Here is an 18,972-nt window from a genome sequence, read left to right on the forward strand (position 1 = left end):
CAAAGACTCACTGCTTCTTTGCCAACCCACACTTGTCTCCAATTCTCACTGTCAAGGCTGTTAGGGAGCTGTATCTGTCAGATCGAGGTCTCCATTGGTCGGGTTACTTTCGATCCATAATCCCCACCATTTGGGATCCATCGTACCGGTGTACGAGTGTACCGTCTAGTCAAGCCAGCACACGGTTGTTGCCGGGTGGGCACAGGACGACCTTGATCAAAGCCACGAGGCTGTGAACAAGAAAAAGCAACGAGTTCGACATTCGAGGCTGGTGCGAGCACGACCCTTGCTCTATCAGTACTGAATTTCTCTCTGGTTGTCCAGCGCTGCCAACAAATCGTCGCCATCATGAGTGTCGTTCAGAACAAGCAGGGTCTAGATGCCCCCTTGGCCTTCCTAGGCACAATCATCCACCATCTCTCACCGAAACAGATTGAAATCATCCCGAAAGGGCTTCTCATCGTCGGGGTGAACGGCAAGATTGCCGTGGTGGAAAAGGACGTGGCAGACGACAAAGTTGACTCGTTGCTATCTCAACATGGCCTGAGCAGGCACTCTCCTACCTTCACAGTCTTGGAGCGAGGAGAATTCCTGATCCCCGGGTTCATCGACACGCACAACCACGCGCCACAGTGGACGCAGCGAGGCCTGGGCAGAGGCAAGCTGATCATGGAGTGGCTAAACAAGACGACGTTCCCGCACGAAGCCAAATTCCAAGATCCAGCCTACGCACGCAAAACCTACGCCTCGTGTGTCGACGGGTTCCTCAAACAAGGCGTCACCACGGCGGCCTACTACGGCTCTCTGCACGGCGAAGCGACCAAGATCCTGGCTGAGATCTGTGTGCAAAAAGGCCAGCGCGCGCTCGTGGGCAAATGCAACATGAATCGCGAGGCGCCGGACTACTACGTCGACAAGAGCGCCGCCGAGTCGATCGCGGTGACGGAGGACTTCATCGCCTATACACGCCAGCTCGATCCCACGCAGGAACTAGTCACGCCGATCTTGACGCCGCGCTTCGCCGTGGCTTGCGACCACGACGTGCTGACGGGTCTGGGCAAGCTAGCAGAGAAGAACCCGGACCTGCCGATCCAGACTCACTTCAACGAAACGCTGCAGGAAATGGAAATCACCAAGAAACTGTATCCGGAATTCGACAGCGAGGCCGACCTGTACGAGCATTTCGGCCTGTTGAACGACCGCTCCATCCTCGCTCACTGCATCTACATGGACGACTATGATATGCGGCGACTGAAGGAGCTGGACTGCGGCGTGGCGCACTGTCCGATCTCAAACACCACCAGCGGCGTCTTCGGCGTCGCCCCCGTGCGCGAGTACTTGAACCAGGACATCAAGGTCGGCCTGGGCACCGACAGCGGCGGCGGCTTTTCGTCGTCCATCATCGACTGCATGAGACAGGCCTTTGCCGTGTCCAAAGCCAGACAGCTCGACCACCTGCAAGACAAGCCCCTGCATTTCACCGAGATGTTGTACCTGGCCACCCTGGGTGGGGCGCGCGTCTGCAGTCTCGACCACAAGATCGGCAATTTCCTCGTCGGCAAGGAGTTCGATGCCTTGGAGATCCACACCGTCGGAGACGACGCCGGTATCATCACCCTGGTCGAGGACGAGGATACTACGGAAGACATTCTGGAGAAGTTCGTCATGAGTGGTGATGATCGAAATGTTGCAAAGGTTTTCGTCAAGGGTCGGTCGGTTAAGAAGTCGAAATAGATTTGTTAGATGTCCTCTGTTTGATGATCGCAAAATTGAATATATATTCACTGGTGATGGGTTAACATACAGCGTCCGACGTCCACTCCCACGCGAAAGAACTGTGTCTAGCAAACAACAAGGTCTGGTAGTGTTCGACCCATGTACATGCCTGAGGTACTCCGTCTTCAGTGGTCCTCATATCCCTCCCTTTTTTGTAGTATGGCAGATACACCTATAATCTATCACGCAGAATAAAGGTGGATCCACCATGAAGACCGTCAATGGAAAGAGAATTGAAACCGGAGTTCGATCGCCTATCCTATTTCCTTTTGACACCAAATAAATAACCAAGAAGACTTCCAAGTACGTCCACGCTGAAGACTTGCCATATTCCATCTATTTTGTCTAACAATTCCTTGACCCAAGTACCACAGTCCCGAACGCTTTCCCGAACTCTTTTCGGGTCTCTATCTATTTTGTCTATTTTGTCTATTTTGTCTATTTTGTCTATCCCTCAGCATGTGCAAAGGAGAGGTACCCAATCTTCTCGGTACGTTCGACACATCCGCGAAAAGTTGGAAGTGAATGGCTCAGTCCTCCCACAGCCCGCGCTATGTGCACGACAGAAAGTATCCTCAGTTCTTGACTTCAGAACTGATGACCACCTCCTGGGCCTCGAGACTACTATCATCTGTTTCCACCTCCGGCTCCGGAGAGGACGTTGATACATTCCAATTGCCGAACACGGCGAGAAGAGTGAACGGGATGGTGAACCCCCACAGGGCAAAGCCGAGGATCATCTGGTTCAAGTTGGACCAGTGACTGGCGCCGACGGCGTAGGCGATGGTGCTGCCGATGGACTCCCACGACCTGAGGATGCCGGTGGTGCGCGCGATGTCGCCGTCTCCCTGGGCACCCTTGATCTCGGCCATCAGCCAGTAGATGTAGGTCTGCAGCACTTCGTAGAAGAAGCGGAAGAACATGTAGACGGTGAAGGCGGAGTTGAAGAAGGCGCCGTCGCCCAGGTCGAAGGCCGGCGGGTCGGCCATGCGCGACAGTCTGGTCTCGACGACGGCATTCCACGTCCACGACGCGGTGACGAAGACGAGGACGAAAATGTACAGGGCTCTGGATCGGGTCTTGCGAGAGAAATACTTCAGGTCTAGAATGATCCCCGTCACCAGGTTGGCTGCGGCGCCCACCACGGCAGTCAGGAACGACGCCAGCGCTCTGGAGCGGACGGTGAAGTATGCTGGAATTGATCAGCCGCCGGGCCTCTGGTCACCGATTGTGATGGTGATGCCATGAATGATTGGATAACAGAAAAAGGGAGCGAGGGATAGACGCAGAGACAGAGAAACCACTTACTAGTCAGATAGTTCCCTTGATAGGTCGCCCCGAACTGTCCCGCCAGGAAGACAGGGACCAGCAACAGCATGTACTTGTTCCTCAGTTGCTTCCAGATTCCGCGGGCTTCGATGCTGAAACTCGTTTTCTTCAAGTACGGGATCTTGGTGCCGTTGCTTCGGACGACGTTCTGCGGCTGGGACAATAGCAATGCAAATGGAGCTCCGAGCGACGAAATGGCCACCAGCCCCAGATATGTGGTGTAGGTGACCTTGCCGACATGGTCCGTGTTGACGTTGAGAGCCAGGGATATCGCACCGCCCACCAGCGGTCCCATCTGGCGGATGCCCATCCAGATTGCAACATATCTGAGGCATGACAAGTCAGTCGGATTCCCCAGGCAAGTAATGTGGGTGATTGTGATTGAGGATTGAGGATCGAACAGAGCAGAACAGAGCAGAGAGTTGTTTGGTTACTTACCGTCCTCTTTTCTCCTCCTCCGGGTATCCAACCGCAATGGCCGCCTCGCTGGCCCACAGAAGAGACGCTCCAATCCCACAGAGAGCGGCGCCCAGCAGGAGAAACCACTCGTTGCCATAGCGATTGTTGCAGTACAGACCGGCCGCGTAGGGGGTGTAGAAGGCGGCGCCGATGAACAAGGTCCACTTGGCTGTGATCTTGTTGGTGACGCCGCCGGCAAGGAAGCAGCCCACCGACATGAGTCCGTACGTCAAGGCATTGGCGGCGTTGTTCAGAAACGGCTACAACAAACAGAATACATATGTCAGCGGCCCATGTGCACAGAAAACAAAAAAGGATAAATCAATCGCGAGGGCTGGTCTCACTTTGGCGTTTCCTCCGGCTCCAAGGTTGTTGAGCGCAGTCCAGATGCCGGGTTCGCAGAAGGCGACAAGGCCCACGATGATCATCTGGAACAGACACGACCGGTAGAACTGGGCCAGACGTTCGAAAGCCATGATTGATGGATGGATGTACAGGGGTTTCCCTTGTGCGAACGGCTGGTATCAGACGAGAGTCGCGGGCTGCAGGTGTGAATGTCTCCCAGGTACTTTTCTACTACCACGACTACCACGACTACCAAATCTCATGGCAACGATCCATGCTCTCTTTCTTATTCTGCTTCGAACAAGATTTGCACCCGGAGCACGTCAGAACCCATCGCGAACGCGATATCTGAAACTATTATCTCATGCCTGCAGAGCTCCACGGCATGTTACTCTGGGAGATACAACGAGTTCGGTCCAGGGGGTAGGTGGTAGGTCTATCTCTCTGTGCTCCACAACGGATTTGCAGTCTGCAACGTTGAAGTCAGAGCACGAGAGCTTGACCTACGGACTCTTCGGTCTAATAAGAGCACGCCACGCCCTACGTGAATGCTCTGGCCCTTGATTGAGCCTCCGATACGGTATCTGGACTCCCTAACGAATTCTTGACACACCAGGTGAAAACTAAGCGTAAGAGCTTGCCCCAGGAATGTACAGGTCTCGGAGCACGCAATGTGCGACACATAAAGAAGTCTCTGATACGGCATCTCTACCCCATAACAGATGTTTTTGAGCTGCAATGTCAAACCTAGGCGCAAATCATTTGTCCTAACAAATGCTCATGTCTATGAGCACGCAATGCCCCACACAAATGGCACATCCCTCGAGAACGTCTAGGGAGGCAGCTGTGCCCGGCCTCCTTCGGAATTGACGCCGGTCAGAAACAAATTACACTGTCGTCATTGCAAAGGGGATAATGCCCATATCTGCCCGGGCGCGAGGCTTCCTCATGAACCTATCAAGGTGTGAAAGAAGTCGAGGACAAAAACAGTAATTACCTATTCCGGACGACTCCACTCTCCTCTTAGCCAATGATGATTCCTTATATAAGAGACGCCTTACCTTTAACGGCACCGAGATATACAGAGTTATATAGAAGTACTAGGGAACTGTAGCTTCTCTATCCTGTAATCACTCACTTCCTCGGCTTCAGCATCCATCGTCTTCACGACCCACACTGGATCTGAGAATCTGCGGTAGCTCCCGGCAAAGAAACCATCCTATTGAGTTCAACCATGTAGTTCCAGCATAATCTCCCGAGCCCAGCATCTGAGCTTTCGGACGAGTTCCATTCCCACCTTCTTCAAGACCGCTCTGAAACGAGATTTTCGCCATCTTGCGTCCTCATATTCACCATTCCATCGTTGCCGTCGTCGCCGTCTGAAGCTAGGACTCCAACTTCGACTGGGCCTGGGCCTGGGGGTTTATCTTCGTTGATGATTCGACCCATCATTGCAACGATCGACGGTTCGATCCACATAATCAGCTCGCGGTCTTCCAGATTTCCGTCTACGATGGCTGGATTGTAAGTCCCGATGCTTGTACACTCGGATATATCCCCTGCGACCACCTGCTGGGCGGATGAATGGCTTGCCCGGGAGCATATGCCGATATCATGGTCACACTTTTCGCCGTCCAAGTTATTGCTCAATCTCACCAAACTACTGACCTTCATATCATTGTCAAGTGCATATTCTAGCTCTGGCGGTTCTGTGAAGGCAGGCACAGGCTTCCTCTCTTCAAGCTGCTCCCAGTTGGTGTGGACGTGTAGGTCATTGTTTCGCGTATGTCTATACGTTCTGTCACCCTGATACTGCACCTGAGAATATGCTTGAAAGATGCGGAATGCCGGACGAGGTATGCTGTCTTCACCAAGGCCATCATGGATGTTATCGTACTCGCTCCGTTTGCTGACTTGATCATCTGTGACAGGCGCGCGATGTCCCGATATCTGGCCTGCCCAAGTCGCACGTAGTCTCCGTGCGTTGTCGGGTCTAGTACACCAAGCACGCCCATATCCTGACTAGACTCAGTCTTTTCTCCGTGGATCCGGTACGGCTGTGTCAAGAGCTGGTCGTTGCGTTGTCTGGCGCATGCAGCAATCCATTCATGCATGCAGTGAAAGTATTCCTCTGATTGGTACACATCAGCATCCTGTGTGATGACGAGGTTGGAGTTCATGCAGAGCAATATGCCCAACTTGCCCAAGGAAGCGACATCGTTCACCGTTACAGGGAGCAGACCTCCCCTTAGCAGTACTACCACTCAAGGCAGTTGAACTCATCAAGTCCACAAGGAACACATCTTCCTTCTCCAAGATGCTGCTAAGCCACGCCGACCTGCTTCTTCATCACATGACAGCCGCGAGGCCTAAGCAATGCCGTGCTTCTGAGAAAAGACCTTACTCACAACTCAATACATCAATTGGATCTTCTAGTCTCGTCAACTAAGTCCTAGTACAGGGAATTCCAGCTGATGTCTTGTGTGTTGAGAACAGGATCTGACAAAAGACTTTCTGAACGCCAATTCCTCGATTCCCCGGCTCCCCGAATCGCCCCGTTCTCCATTGCCCCAGGCCTGTGTCCTCTTCCCATAATGTGCGTGTGTGTGGCCGCATGAACGCATGACAAGGTAACAAAGAGATCAAGGCCACACCGTATCGGGACCCCATCCTCCCGTACTTTTGCTGGTGCTGTACAGAACCCCCATTTTATGTACAGAGAAACGAGCTTGACAGAACCCCAAAGTAGTCGAGAGACAATCGAAGGATCAAAAGCTGCAATTGCATCAACGTCGGCCCGTTGCTGAATGGCCGTATCCTGGAATGCAAGGCGTCGAAAGAAAGTGAAGGTGAAGTAGTGGGAGCAGGCACAATCGAACACGTCTTTAGCCGTGCTCCTCAACTCCAATTCCACTTCAAAATCGAAGCAGGCTTGACGGTCATGAATGGGTAATTAGTTTAGAAAACCGGATTATGTGTGGCTCCAGTTGATGTTCACCTCTGTACCGAAAGGCGATCATGTTCTCTGCATGCCAGGCTGCATAGGTGCAGGATTTGGCATGGCCATACCATAAGGATTGACGTGCTGATTGGCGAAGGCAGTCGGGTCTTGCATGCCGTTCAAGAATTGTCCGATGCCTTGAGCGTGGCCGACAGGGCAATCTTTATGACCCATAAGGAGGGTACGCAGGGTACGAATCTCCTCGTGCAGTTGAGCAACCTGAGTGTTGAGGCTGTCATTTTCGGCAGAGTACATTTCCACTTTGGCTTGGAGGTTAGCCAGCCATTGCTTCTTTCTCTGTCGGCACTTCAAAGCAGCCACACTGTCATATGTTAGTTGAAGGCAGAACGAACATGGACGTGTCGATGGACTTACCGATTGCGCTCCAGGAAATTCCGTCGTTTCTCTTCATCGGTCATCTTCTTACCGTTGCTGCCAACGTTGTTGTGGGCATTACTGCTACTGCTGCTGTTGTTACCATTTTCGTGATCCTGATCGTCCTCGCTGTCATCGTCTTCTTCGTGGGGATCAAGAGCCGGGTCGACGTTAGCAGCACCAGAGTTGCCCTTTGATCGCTTGTTGCTTCCTTTCGTGGGGGCTTCTGACTTCCTTCGGTTGTTGGTGGGTTCTGATTTGGGATTCTTCTTGCCACGCCCGCGAGCAGGGGTTTTCGTTTCCTCGTGACTCTCAGGGCTGTCAACATCAGGGCCAGACACAGAGGCCCGGCTGTTTCGTTTCGGGTCTTGGCCGTTGTGCGCGGCCAGCTGGGTTGGAGCCGGGTTGGGCACTGCAAATTGGTTGTTCGATTGACCTCCCTTGGCTAACATGAAGAGGCCATTGGCTGCGTCGGTGGCATCGTGCTGGGCATCCATACTGGTGGGTTGCGGCAGAGGCTCTGGCGGATTGGACGTGTTGGCGAATTGGTTATTCTTGTTTCGCGCAGCTGCAGTCATGGCAGTGCGGTGGAAATCCAATGTCCCAGGAGTGGCGCCGCCACTTTGTAATGAATTGAAGAGGGCTTGAGATGTTGGACTAGGCGCCGGAAACATAGACCCGCCGCCGCCCGGCGTCAGTCCAGTGCGGAGCGATGACTCGTTGGGAGTAGGGAAGCCACGGCCGATGCTGTCGAAGTAGTCGCCTTGTTGTGGACCAGCCAACATGGCAGGGCTTAATGGCCCGGATCGCAGTGAGCTTTGCCAGTTGTACCCTCCTGTTGAGCTGGTACCCGGGATAGCAGGAGAGGTGAGGGCGGCGACGGGGGGTAGGAGGGTTTTACCTGGCGTCTCTGTTGATGGGGCGCCAAAGGATTGTTCAAAGGGATTGAATTCTTGACCGATTCCACTTGCGTTGTTATGCACCGCCGAGAAGTAGTCTGGTGTCTCGGCTGGGTTGGCGGGCGCAGGCCGCGGCGGGGGCGCAAGAGGTTCCGTGACTTGGGTGACAGGCTTTGTGTCTTCGGCCAGCGACGTAGGTTGCGCTTCTGCATCGAAGTCAGTGATCAATGTACATTGGGAAAAACAACGGGTGGCGCGTTAGGCAACGCGTACCTGGCAGCGACGACTTGGATTGCAATGGTGATGATGTCTCTGCTCAGACCGAGTCAGTCTCCATGTCCCCATGTGCCTACGAGGGTACTGTTGATGCATGACGCATTTCCCGATGCGCAATCGATGACATTGATGGCCGCATTGTGTAATTGTTGAAGAGGGAAGAAATTTTACTCATAGGGGCGGCGAGGTAGACTAACCTTGTTGATTGATCGAGACCTTCTTATTGTCCATAGGCGACGACGTACGAGAGGTTGGACCAGCCCCTAGATGTTGTTGTGATGGTTGAGTTGCGACTGCGGCGCTTGCCATATTGTCGGGTGGTGGTGAAGCAATACGTAGGTTGAGGAAACAACGTCAGTCGTTGCAGAAGTGACGTCGATAGAGCTGGGAAGGCGTTGGCGCCTCATATACTCTGGTAGGGCGGGCGAGGGAGGGCAGACTTGGGGGGAGGACTGAAAGTCGCTGGGCGGAGAAAGGTCTGAGGGTCTTTCGTGTCCGAGCGGCCTGGGAGCGATGGGCGCAACTAGAGCCTGCGAATCAGGGACGTGTCAGCACAAGAAGTCGCCCATTCCCAGGGCGATCGCGAGCCACCCAACACCCCCGTCGCATCGCCACTCTACCCGTCCAACAAGGACGGAGATTGGGCCCGGATGCTGAGAGACAAGAGCTTAAAAAGAGGTGTGTGTTGCTTACCACTGGCACTGGCAGGGATTGAAGGTGTCTCTTGGAAGTCACTTCTTGCTTCCCCTTCGGTGGTACGCGACTTGATGATGACCGAGGAAAGAAGATCGAGTCGAAGCAACAAAGGGATCGATTCGCTTTAGGTACGACGCGTGTGGTGTGCAGTAAGTGGTTCCAGAGGGAAAACCTGCGCCGGATGACGTTACGGATGGAAGACCCGTGCAAACCGCTGCACTGCAGACCAAGTCAAGGTACTACTGCACGACCCCGACCGAAAGAGACAACCACCTCAGATACCTCTACAGGATCGAGAGTTTTCTCAGGTAGCCAAAAGTCCCGTGGGCGGTGGATGGAATGGAATGCACAGATCAGACAGGGAGAGTTGTTTGGCGAAAGGCAGATGTTCTGGAAGAGAAAACGATGACCTCAGGATGTCGAGGAGATTACCTGGATAGAGCCAAATATCCCTATCAACTGCGCTAGGTCCATACTACCTTGCCGCTGTAGAGTGTATGGATACAGGCAGAGACAGGTGGAGCAGAGATGAGAGAAAAAGCACTGGACCACTGCCCGTAATTGCCGTAAAGTGACTGGTACGAATCTTGAAACTCTGACGCAATCGCATCTTCGTCCTCCGCTTTCACTCTTAAAATTACCCACTAGAGCAGCCTATGAATGCACTATCCTGCTTCAAGCTAATAGTAGCCAGTGACTTTAGCTTTATCAATTCAACTTTTCATTCCCAAGTGGAAGATTTCTCTCCACCATACTACATGTTCGCCAATAGTAGCACGCCACACCATCTTTAGTCTCTTCTTCCTGCTCGTAAAAGCTCCTTTTATTCGCCGACTGTTTATCGTGGTGGTCTGTATCATCGAACCCCTGGGGCTACTAACCATACTGTACTCTGTAAGGGCCTGGTCATCTAGTGGGTGTCTTTGTACTCTGTATCGACTTTAACACTGGCAGGACAGCCCAAAGGCAATTGCCAACTATTTCTCCTTCCCCTTTATCCTGCGTTGTGTGTACCTAGGTACATTTTGCTCTGACCAGTCCCAGCGCAGCCACGTACAGGCCGCTATCAATGTAGATCGCACTTATCAGTTATCGTGGCAATAGCCATGCTTGTAGGGGAGCGCAACATTATTAATACAGCATGGTACGCCCCGACCCACCGAAACGTGACGCAATCATGACCCAGGAGGTCGTCGCATCGCCTCCTTGACATCGTCCCATGCCAGTGGGAGTACGTACCCTGGCCAGGAACCAATAGTAATTGCGGATTGAAGGCCCATACAGTAACTATCCATTCGATACCTACTTGGTACAAGACATCTTCATTATTGGATATCAGAAGGGGTTTGAATGTTATCGATAGTAGTACTACTATACATCATGCTGCGTGCATCGATTTCACCCAGCCTGAGTTGCTGCCGGCTGCTTTGGACCGGGTCTGCTTGTGGTGAATACTGTCTGATGAGACACGTGGTTTCCGGACCTGTTGTCAGGTACCGTCGTCTTGAGTACACCCCATCGCTACCTAGAAACCTTGCAATGCATGCAGCCTTGCTCTGGCCCCGAGCCTCAAGGATTCCAGAACAAATGCCCAACCCGTCGATTCCATGATTTTATTCTATTTGTAGAAATCAAACTTGTCCGCTTCCTGTGCTCCCTTGACTTGACTCGAGTAGGCATCCTCCAAATCTGCTTGGATAATGTTGTATCGGTTTTTGCGCACTGCCCGCAGTCCAGCTTCTTGCATGATCGCTGCAATGATGGCACCAGACAACGGGTCGTTCCGGACAATCAACGAGTCGAGGTCGACCTCGGGCGAAAGAGACATTTTGCTGGCGATGGTGCTGAAGATTAATCGACGTTCTCGGCGATCCCGTAGCGAGGGGAATTCAATCTTCCGGTCCAGACGTCCCGGTCGAAGAAGAGCTGGGTCCAGGGTGTCCGCGCGGTTGGTTGCCATGATCACCTTGACGTTACTGGTCTGGTCAAAGCCATCCATCTGATTGAGCAGCTCCAACAAGATCCGTTGAACTTCTCGATCCGCCCCGGTCTGTGCATCGAATCGCTTGGTGGCAATCGCATCAATCTCATCGATGAAGATGATCGCGGGGGAGTTCTCACGAGCCATCCGGAAGACGTCTCGGACCATTCGGGGCCCTTCACCCAGGTACTTCTGTACAAACTCCGAGCCAACCACCCGGATGAAGTTTGCAGTGGTGCTGTTGGCCACGGCCTTGACCAACATAGTCTTTCCTGTGCCGGGCGGTCCGTAGAGCAGAACGCCTCGTGGTGGATCAATACCAATTTGCTTGTACAGATCGAAATGTGTCAATGGCAGTTCCACCGCTTCCCGAATTTCCTGCTTTTGCATATCCAGACCACCGACATCTGCGTACGAAACATCTGGCTTTTCGTCTGCCCCAAGCATTGCAATAGACGAATCCGCTTCCGGAGGGAGAATGTCGACAAGAGAGTTCGAGTGGCGATGCAGGGCCACCGAGGATGAAGGCTTGAGCTTCTCGCGATCAAGTGTAGAGAGGATACGGACAACATAGTTGGATCCTGTGGATGACTGGACGATCCCGGTGCTTTGAGGCATCAGTGTCTGCGAAAAGTTGTAAAGGGGCAACCTCCTTACTTTTGATCGATAGCTTCCATGAACTGGCCGATGACCAAAGGCACGCTCTGTATCCGCTTGATCTCTTCTTGCGCCCGCACCAGTTCTCGCTTCAAGGATCTGTAATGATAGTCAGCAGATAATCACACACTCATCTCAACATCCCATTACCTCTGCTCATCTTTGATGTACTCTTCCTGCAACTTGATGTACCTGTTTCCGTCAGTTGTGGCGTCCTCAACTCGATCACATATGCCTTACTCCAAGTGCCTCTGCAATCTCTTCAATGTGGAGTATTCATCGTTGCTGTCGGCTCCAGTCCCTTCTGGAGAATCGATGTCGGGAATAGAGTCTGAAATGAGTGGTTTCTTGTGCGGTGGGATAGAATGGACCGGATTGTCGACAAGGACGTCGCCCATTGTTTTGACGGCACCCTAAGATTTGAAAGATGTCCAAATGAGAGCGATGAAGGCGGCGGATTGTCAGTTAATCCGTCAGAGCAAGAATAGGTCCAGGGGAGATGTGGTTGGCAATGGCGAGATCTGGAGGATGTTCATGCTGGTCAGTGGAATGTTTGAAGGCCACCGAAGGAACGCGAAGTCGGGAATATGGCACTAAACCCAAAATGGTTATCAGAGCGCAGACGGGGAGGTGCACTTTTAGGTACCTACGTAAGTACCTTTTATGGAGAACACTGCCCAGTGTTTCCAGTGTATACCACCTTACAATCATTGTAGTGAGCACCATCTGCGCTGCCAGTTGAGAGAAGAAGGTACTAGTACTGCGAACCCAGGCTACGGCCGCTGGTCGGCTGTTGGGCCAGCAAGGTGTTATTCATCGCGATGAGCGACTGGCGTTGGTTGAGACAACTACGGACTTCGTACCCTCCCGACACCAACCTCAACCCCAAGGCTCCCCAGCATGGACACTACCACTGCTGGAGCTGTCATCAGCGGGAGAGGCGCCCGAGACGCAATCGAAGCTCCCAAACTCTTTCGTCCTTCGACCCTGACCTGGTAGGTACCTTGAACAATTTCTCTACGGCCAACGGGATTGTGAATGTGGCCACGATACTTTTTTGACTCTGTTGCTGTGATAGTAGTGTGGTAGAACGAAACTGCCTCCTGATCCGCCGGCAAGGATTCGCTCCGCTCACAGCGTAGAGATACCTTCCGCCACAAGTACTACCTAGGTAAGCCATGGCGCCTTTCCCTTTGTTTAAAGAGTCTGCCAGCTGGCCTAGGATCAAACACCCATCTACACCATGTTACAGAACATGTTGTGTGACGAGAAGCACGATTAGCATGGTCTGGTTCATGCTGCTCACTTCAACTTGTCTATAAGAACTGCGGTGATCGCTCCAGTTGCGTAGTGGGCTTCTTGGAGAGAGTTCAGGACTTGGGAGAGATATAGCCCCCATTGCCTACACTCTGTAGTGTTCTCTTGACTTGACTATCGGTAGAAAGTAGAGGGTGGCAAGCCGCATGCGTATTCTCGATGGTGGGATCAGGCACCAAGCTTGCTGGAATATTGTTTCTGGCTTGTGACACGATCAGGAATTGTGTCTAAAAACACGCAACCGGCGAGATGAGGGAAATCCTTACGTGGATCTGCCAATCAGGGAAACTCTGTCTGCTCCGCGAGAAACATGAAGTGTTGAGCAAGAAGGATTAGACTAGGTATGTAAGCTCTTGACTTCTGCTGTAGAACGCAGACTTCTTTCTCTTCCTCCTTCACCTTTAGTTGCCGTTCTTGCTCTTGCTCTTACTCTGTATGGCGGCCGCCGTTCTTTGCAACAACATCTCCATCCGCCGTTGAACTCCAGGTTGGACGCTTCCACAGTCATCCGGCAAGAGCCACCTTCGTCCACAGAAGCCACTTGGGGTCATCTTCAGGCTCTATCGTCACTGCATTAAGAGGCTCGCACTGCGGGTGTGAATTCCCGAGTCTGGATCTACACAGTATGTACCCGAGCCGAGGAGCAACTATAGTGGACAGCACCCACAATCATCCGCCGACCTGCTCATCTTGCATTGCCAGTGAGCTTCACCCGCTGGATGTGCAAGCCAACAACCGCCGTACCAGAGGACGGTGAGCAAGCTGGGAGAATCTGGAGCAGCAAGCGAGAGGGTTTTACCTCCAGGTGACAGGCATGGCCAGTATAGGCGGAAGCGGAGCATGTTGTGCGTTCCATCTTCTATCGGATCACTGCGGTTTTTCGAGCTGTGGTGAGTTGAACTGGACAGTGGAGTGAGCCGCCTGCTTGGTTCTTACTATCACAAGTTTGATCCAAGTTGCCCAGGTTTGGCTGTCTCGCAGCACTCAGCTCACCCAGTGCCTTTGTCTGACTGTGAAGGAAATCTCATATGACCACATTTTCTGGTCGAAGTCTTTGGCTTCACTTTGTGTCAGACGAGGTTACGGCTTTGGCTGACAGCGCAACTGACAAACCTCCATCTTGAGACGGACACGCGGCCCGAGGCCATTTCTTAAGGGACCCCTTGAGACCCAATAAGAACGCTCAAGGCAGGCCTCTGGGGTCACCAATCCCCCAAATTAGCGGCACTAAGGGAAGCTATCTGGATTATTTTGGGTCTGTGGTGAGTCTGCACCGCAGGTCAGCAGGCACCAAGAGCTGAGCACTCCCCTCGCCCCCACGCCCCCCTGTCAGAGTGCAGTGCTGCCACTGGTGATTGATTGCACTGGCCGCCCTCAAGCTTCCACCCACGGCAAATCTCTCCCTCTTCCTCTCTCTGCCACTCTCACACACTGCACACTGCACACCCGTCACTCAAGCTCTTGCGCTCCCTTCTTGACTCTCTCCCTTTCCCCCTCTAGGCTCCTCTTTTTTCACTCACTCACAATTTTTACCTGGCCCGATTTCCGACCTTTCACAGTCCCGAGTGTTCATCCCCCTTGGGTACCTCTCTTAGGTACCGTTTTAGTTGCATCTTGAGTGTTTCCTCTACCCGCTGGTCACGTCCCAGTACTAGTATTCAATTACACACAGCCCCCTGGCTTGCTACGCACCTGTACTCCTCCTACCTGGTACCTACTCGCTTTGTGACTTTCGCCTCCTGGCTGCCTCAGCCATACACGAACAGCACAGCATCCAACGCATCGCCGCGTATCGAAAAAAAGACAGTCGTCCTCTAATCACATCCGTGGTAAGCCTGCGACTATCTCTCTTTACCTCTTGATCCATTCGACTCCCCCCTCAGCTCCCCCGGATCCCCTGGCATGTCTTAAGATAGTAGTGAGTGGGCTTGTCCTCTCCAGCCCTCGGGCGCCGGTTCGCAACGGCCGGAATCATTCAGTACAGCACATGGCTTGCCCACCACATCATCACCCTCTCTCCTACCACCGTGACCATCGTCTCCATCGTTAGCGTCTACTTTCACATCCAGATGCTTGATTGAGATCGTTGTTGCACGGCCCAAGGTCCAGGTCCCGAGTGGGACTTTCTTGATCCTCGTTGCCGCGTCCTTCTCGTCTGGCTGACCATGACTAACATTTCCCCCCTCTCCTTCTAGGGCCTCCCGATTCGCCTCAGTCAGACGCCGCCCGAGCTAAGCCATTTTGGGTACCCCAGCCTCAAAGAAATCTCGACGTGCCGATTCGGTTCGCATACCTCTGCGCTCTGACGATTCTCCCCAAACACTGCCAGTCAGGTAAGTCATCCTAATCCTATTCGAAGCCATCTCTCCTCTTTATCATCTTCGAGATCCTCCGTATCACATGCTTCGGCGCGTCCCTATCCCACGTTCACGTTCACCTGCGACGCGTCCTTGTTGTTCCGGGGCGCACCCAGTTCATCCTTCCCTACACACCCATCGATGGGCGTGTCCATCGTCCCATGGCTAGCCATCACGAGCATGCTGAATCCAAATGCGAACGACATCTTTACTAAGATGGATGCGCGTACTGTTGAGCTGAGACTGATGATATCTTCTACCATAGCCAATGGATGACCGGTCCTCAACCAAGCCATGAACCCTTGGCTCTCCGATCCCTCCTCGACTCCAAACAACCATGTTGGCTTTGGAGGCCCGATGGATGCTGGCATGTCTTTTCTCCAGCCTCCTCAGACCATAAATCCTGCGCAATTCCAGAATCCTGCTTTCCTCAATGGCGCCGCTCGGACTGCCTCGCCTGCCTTCCACAATCCTATCTATCAGACGAATCCCGTAATACCTTCCAAAAGAGCAAGGGACGATAGCTTAGGCGCATCCCCACGACAGGCACCAGGTGGACTGCCTGGATCGAGATCGCAAACACCCGGACAAGCGCTTTTCCCGGGATACAATGCGCAAGCAAATGGCGGCCCTCCGGTTTCGAACGCGCCGACGCACTTTCCACACCTTCAACAACAGACATCAAACGCCACCCCGTCCCCCACGACTCAGCAAATAAGCCAATTTGGCCAGCCTGGTGGTAATCAACGCGTCTCCACCGCTTCGCCCAGTCCGTTTTCACCGCAACAACATGGTGGACCTCATGCTTCGCCCGGCCCATCGGACCACGCCAGTCGCGTGGGCACGCCTCATGACAACCCTCACAACTTCATGCCCAACGGAGGCTTCCCCGCCGGGTACAATCAAGCTCAATTCGGGCAGAACATCAACAACGGAATGCCTCAAATGGGGATCAATCCGCAAGCAACGATGGCGCCTCAACACCCGGGGATGTCGGCCGCACAGAGGAACTATCAGATGCAGCTGCAGGCTCAAGCACGCCAGATGCAGGCACAGAGTCAAGGACCGCCGATGCGTGGCGCAAACGGCATGCCAAACAATCCCGGACAACCCCTCCCTAATCCACAGATGCCTCAAGGGCCCCCGGCAGGCTTTCAACCCCCAAAGCCCGGCAACCCAGAAGAATTCATAAGGGGTTTGCAGACATTTATGGCTGCTCGTGGCAGACCTGTGGACCTGAATCCTGTGATTTGTGGCAGACCCCTTCAGCTGTTACGGTTGTATGCTGCTGTCGTGAAGAATGGAGGGTCACAAAGGATATCGAAGTTGAACCAGTGGGGTGCTGTTGCACAGCAATTCGGGTTTCCACCACCGCAACAAATGCAGGCTGCCCAGGAACTTCAGGCCTACTGGATGAACAATCTTGGTTCTTACGAGGCTGCGTGGCAGATGTCGCAACAGAAACAAAGAATGGCAGCCCAGGCCGTCATACAAAATCAAAGTCAACCCCAGATGTCTCCTTCCCGGGAGATCCATCAGCAACAAGATCCCGGACATCAAAGAGCACCTTCTGTCAATGGACAAGTTGGGGTTCAGATGCCACAGCCTGGCACAAACGGACTCATCCCTCCCCATAGTCAAGGACCACAGGATCTGTCTGCGACGCCGCAGAACCGGCCAAACATGCCTCGTCAGTACGATCCGCAACAGATCACCTCCATGCAGGCGCAGATCCAGACACCTCAAAAGCGTCCACAGACCGCACCCAAGCCGGTCGTGCCGGAACCAGAAGCGGATAAACCTCTGTCGAAGCCCATTCAAGATCCGTTCAAACCAGATGTTCTCCCTCCTAGTCGCTTTCACGGGCCTATCAATGTGGATGAGATGTTCATCATCGGACAGCATATCGTGGAGTCCAAGCCTGTCGTCCCTACCGTCAGAGAAATGGGCATTATCGACATACATGCCTTGACCATGGGCATAAAGTCGGGGCTTCATGCGGAGACACGACTGGCCCTGGATACGCTTGTCACCCTCTCCACGGAACCTGCTTTGCAACTATCTTTGATGGACTGCGAAGACCTCATGGATGCGCTACTCGATTGTGCTGCGGATCAGGTCGAGTTCCTCAGTGAGCATGCCACAGAAGTCTCCGATGACATGCTCCTGCCTTCATACGAAGAGCTAGTACGAGCATGTCGTTTGGAAAATGAGTCTCTCCAGGATGCACCCGAGTTTGGCACAGTTCAATACGATCTGGAGCGGGCAGCTGACCGCCTAATATGTATAACCACGCTTATGCGCAATTTCTCGTTCTATGAAGCCAACTTTGGGATACTTGGCCAACCAGAGGTCATCAAGTTGCTCAGCACTGTTATTCGATACCTGGGCACTATGGAAATGTTCCTGCGGAATCATCGAAACGCCCTTGACTTCATGAAGGATGTTGTCGTCTATCTTAGCAACTTGTCCACCTCGCTGCAATTGCCTGGGAAGGAAGAATCGCTCTGCATCCTCCACTTTCTTCTCGCCTTTGCGCCCATGCCTCGACCGACCTCAGGCACATCGCCCAAGGTATCGTTTACGATGTACACCCCGACTTTGCACAAGTACATGCCTTCGGCTGTGGACAGTCTTGCCAAATTGTTGGCCCGCGACGAACCCAATCGAACGTACTATAAGGCAATCTTTGCAGCGGACGCTCATTCAACCCCGCCATATGAGTTGTTGACTAGATGTTTTGGACTTGCGATCTCCCCAATACCCGCGACTTCGAGTCATACAAGGACCATCATTGAAACACGAAAGCCTTTCCTGCTGCAAGGGATGCTGGCAGCTGAGATTTTGGCCGGCCTCGCGCCCGGTTCCGACCATCCTTTGGCGCGCTCGTGGCTGGAATCCGAAGATGGCTTTGCTGGCAACCTGTTGCGCTTGGTGGGAATTCTCAGCGCTGACAGAACGACACAAATGGCCCCAAAGCACCCACAGGCAAACGGCAGAAACAACCCGGAACCCGATGCCAACGGTTATGGAGCGATTGCGAATCGTGCGATGGCTGTTTTGAAGACTTTGGTCCAGAAGGCACGTACTGTCAACGAGCATGGTTCCACGACTGTTCCCTTGGGTGTTATGCCGAGGAAAGAAAGCCTTCTAGGCGCTATGATCCAGAAGGACATCGATCCTGGCATCTTACGGCAGTTGTGCGTCTTTGCTGGCTTGGAGGAATGACGCGATTGTACGACTGTGTCTCGTACCGCGTCCCGCTGCTGCATTTCCCCGATTTTGACGTCCGGTCAGCATTGGCGGAACTCATGGATAGTATGCATGGGTCGGTGTATCGGATGAGCTGCACGCCGCACTAGATGTCTAGGAGGAAGATCAGTGATACCCCAGCATTACATGCATATTTCTGCGATTGGCTATGCTACCGACGACCATGAGGTTTTCGTCCGTGGTTTCTGTGGTTGGCTACGAATGGCATGGCAATTGTGCAAGGGACCAAAA

At 53.2% G+C, this 18,972-nt stretch overlaps 5 protein-coding genes across 5 annotated transcripts; 2 read left to right on the forward strand and 3 right to left on the reverse strand.

The window, feature by feature from the left end:
* Positions 1-348: 348 nt before the first annotated feature.
* A1O1_03165 (guanine deaminase) lies at positions 349-1,734 on the forward strand (the record flags this gene model as incomplete). Its single annotated transcript, XM_007724071.1, has 1 exon — positions 349-1,734. The coding sequence occupies one exon, from the start codon at positions 349-351 to the stop codon at positions 1,732-1,734; it is 1,386 nt and encodes a 461-aa protein (XP_007722261.1).
* Positions 1,735-2,351: 617 nt separating this feature from the next.
* A1O1_03166 (uncharacterized protein) lies at positions 2,352-4,040 on the reverse strand (the record flags this gene model as incomplete). Its single annotated transcript, XM_007724072.1, has 4 exons — positions 2,352-2,968; positions 3,085-3,431; positions 3,544-3,824; positions 3,909-4,040. 4 exons carry the CDS (start codon positions 4,038-4,040, stop codon positions 2,352-2,354), a joined length of 1,377 nt encoding a protein of 458 aa, XP_007722262.1.
* Positions 4,041-6,925: 2,885 nt separating this feature from the next.
* Positions 6,926-8,769, reverse strand: A1O1_03167 (activating transcription factor, other eukaryote; the record flags this gene model as incomplete). The annotated part of the gene is made up of 4 exons (XM_007724073.1): positions 6,926-7,232; positions 7,286-8,390; positions 8,458-8,496; positions 8,658-8,769. The coding sequence occupies 4 exons, from the start codon at positions 8,767-8,769 to the stop codon at positions 6,926-6,928; spliced, it is 1,563 nt and encodes a 520-aa protein (XP_007722263.1).
* Positions 8,770-10,774: 2,005 nt separating this feature from the next.
* On the reverse strand, positions 10,775-12,192 carry A1O1_03168 (26S protease regulatory subunit 6B; the record flags this gene model as incomplete). Its single annotated transcript, XM_007724074.1, has 4 exons — positions 10,775-11,744; positions 11,795-11,893; positions 11,945-11,986; positions 12,035-12,192. The coding sequence occupies 4 exons, from the start codon at positions 12,190-12,192 to the stop codon at positions 10,775-10,777; spliced, it is 1,269 nt and encodes a 422-aa protein (XP_007722264.1).
* Positions 12,193-15,762: 3,570 nt separating this feature from the next.
* A1O1_03169 (uncharacterized protein) lies at positions 15,763-18,696 on the forward strand (the record flags this gene model as incomplete). The annotated part of the gene is made up of 1 exon (XM_007724075.1): positions 15,763-18,696. One exon carries the CDS (start codon positions 15,763-15,765, stop codon positions 18,694-18,696), a length of 2,934 nt encoding a protein of 977 aa, XP_007722265.1.
* Between the last annotated feature and the right edge of the window lie 276 nt (positions 18,697-18,972).

The sequence above is a fragment of the Capronia coronata genome (assembly GCF_000585585.1).
Source record: "Capronia coronata CBS 617.96 chromosome Unknown acBCG-supercont1.2, whole genome shotgun sequence".
Lineage (NCBI taxonomy): Eukaryota > Fungi > Ascomycota > Eurotiomycetes > Chaetothyriales > Herpotrichiellaceae > Capronia > Capronia coronata.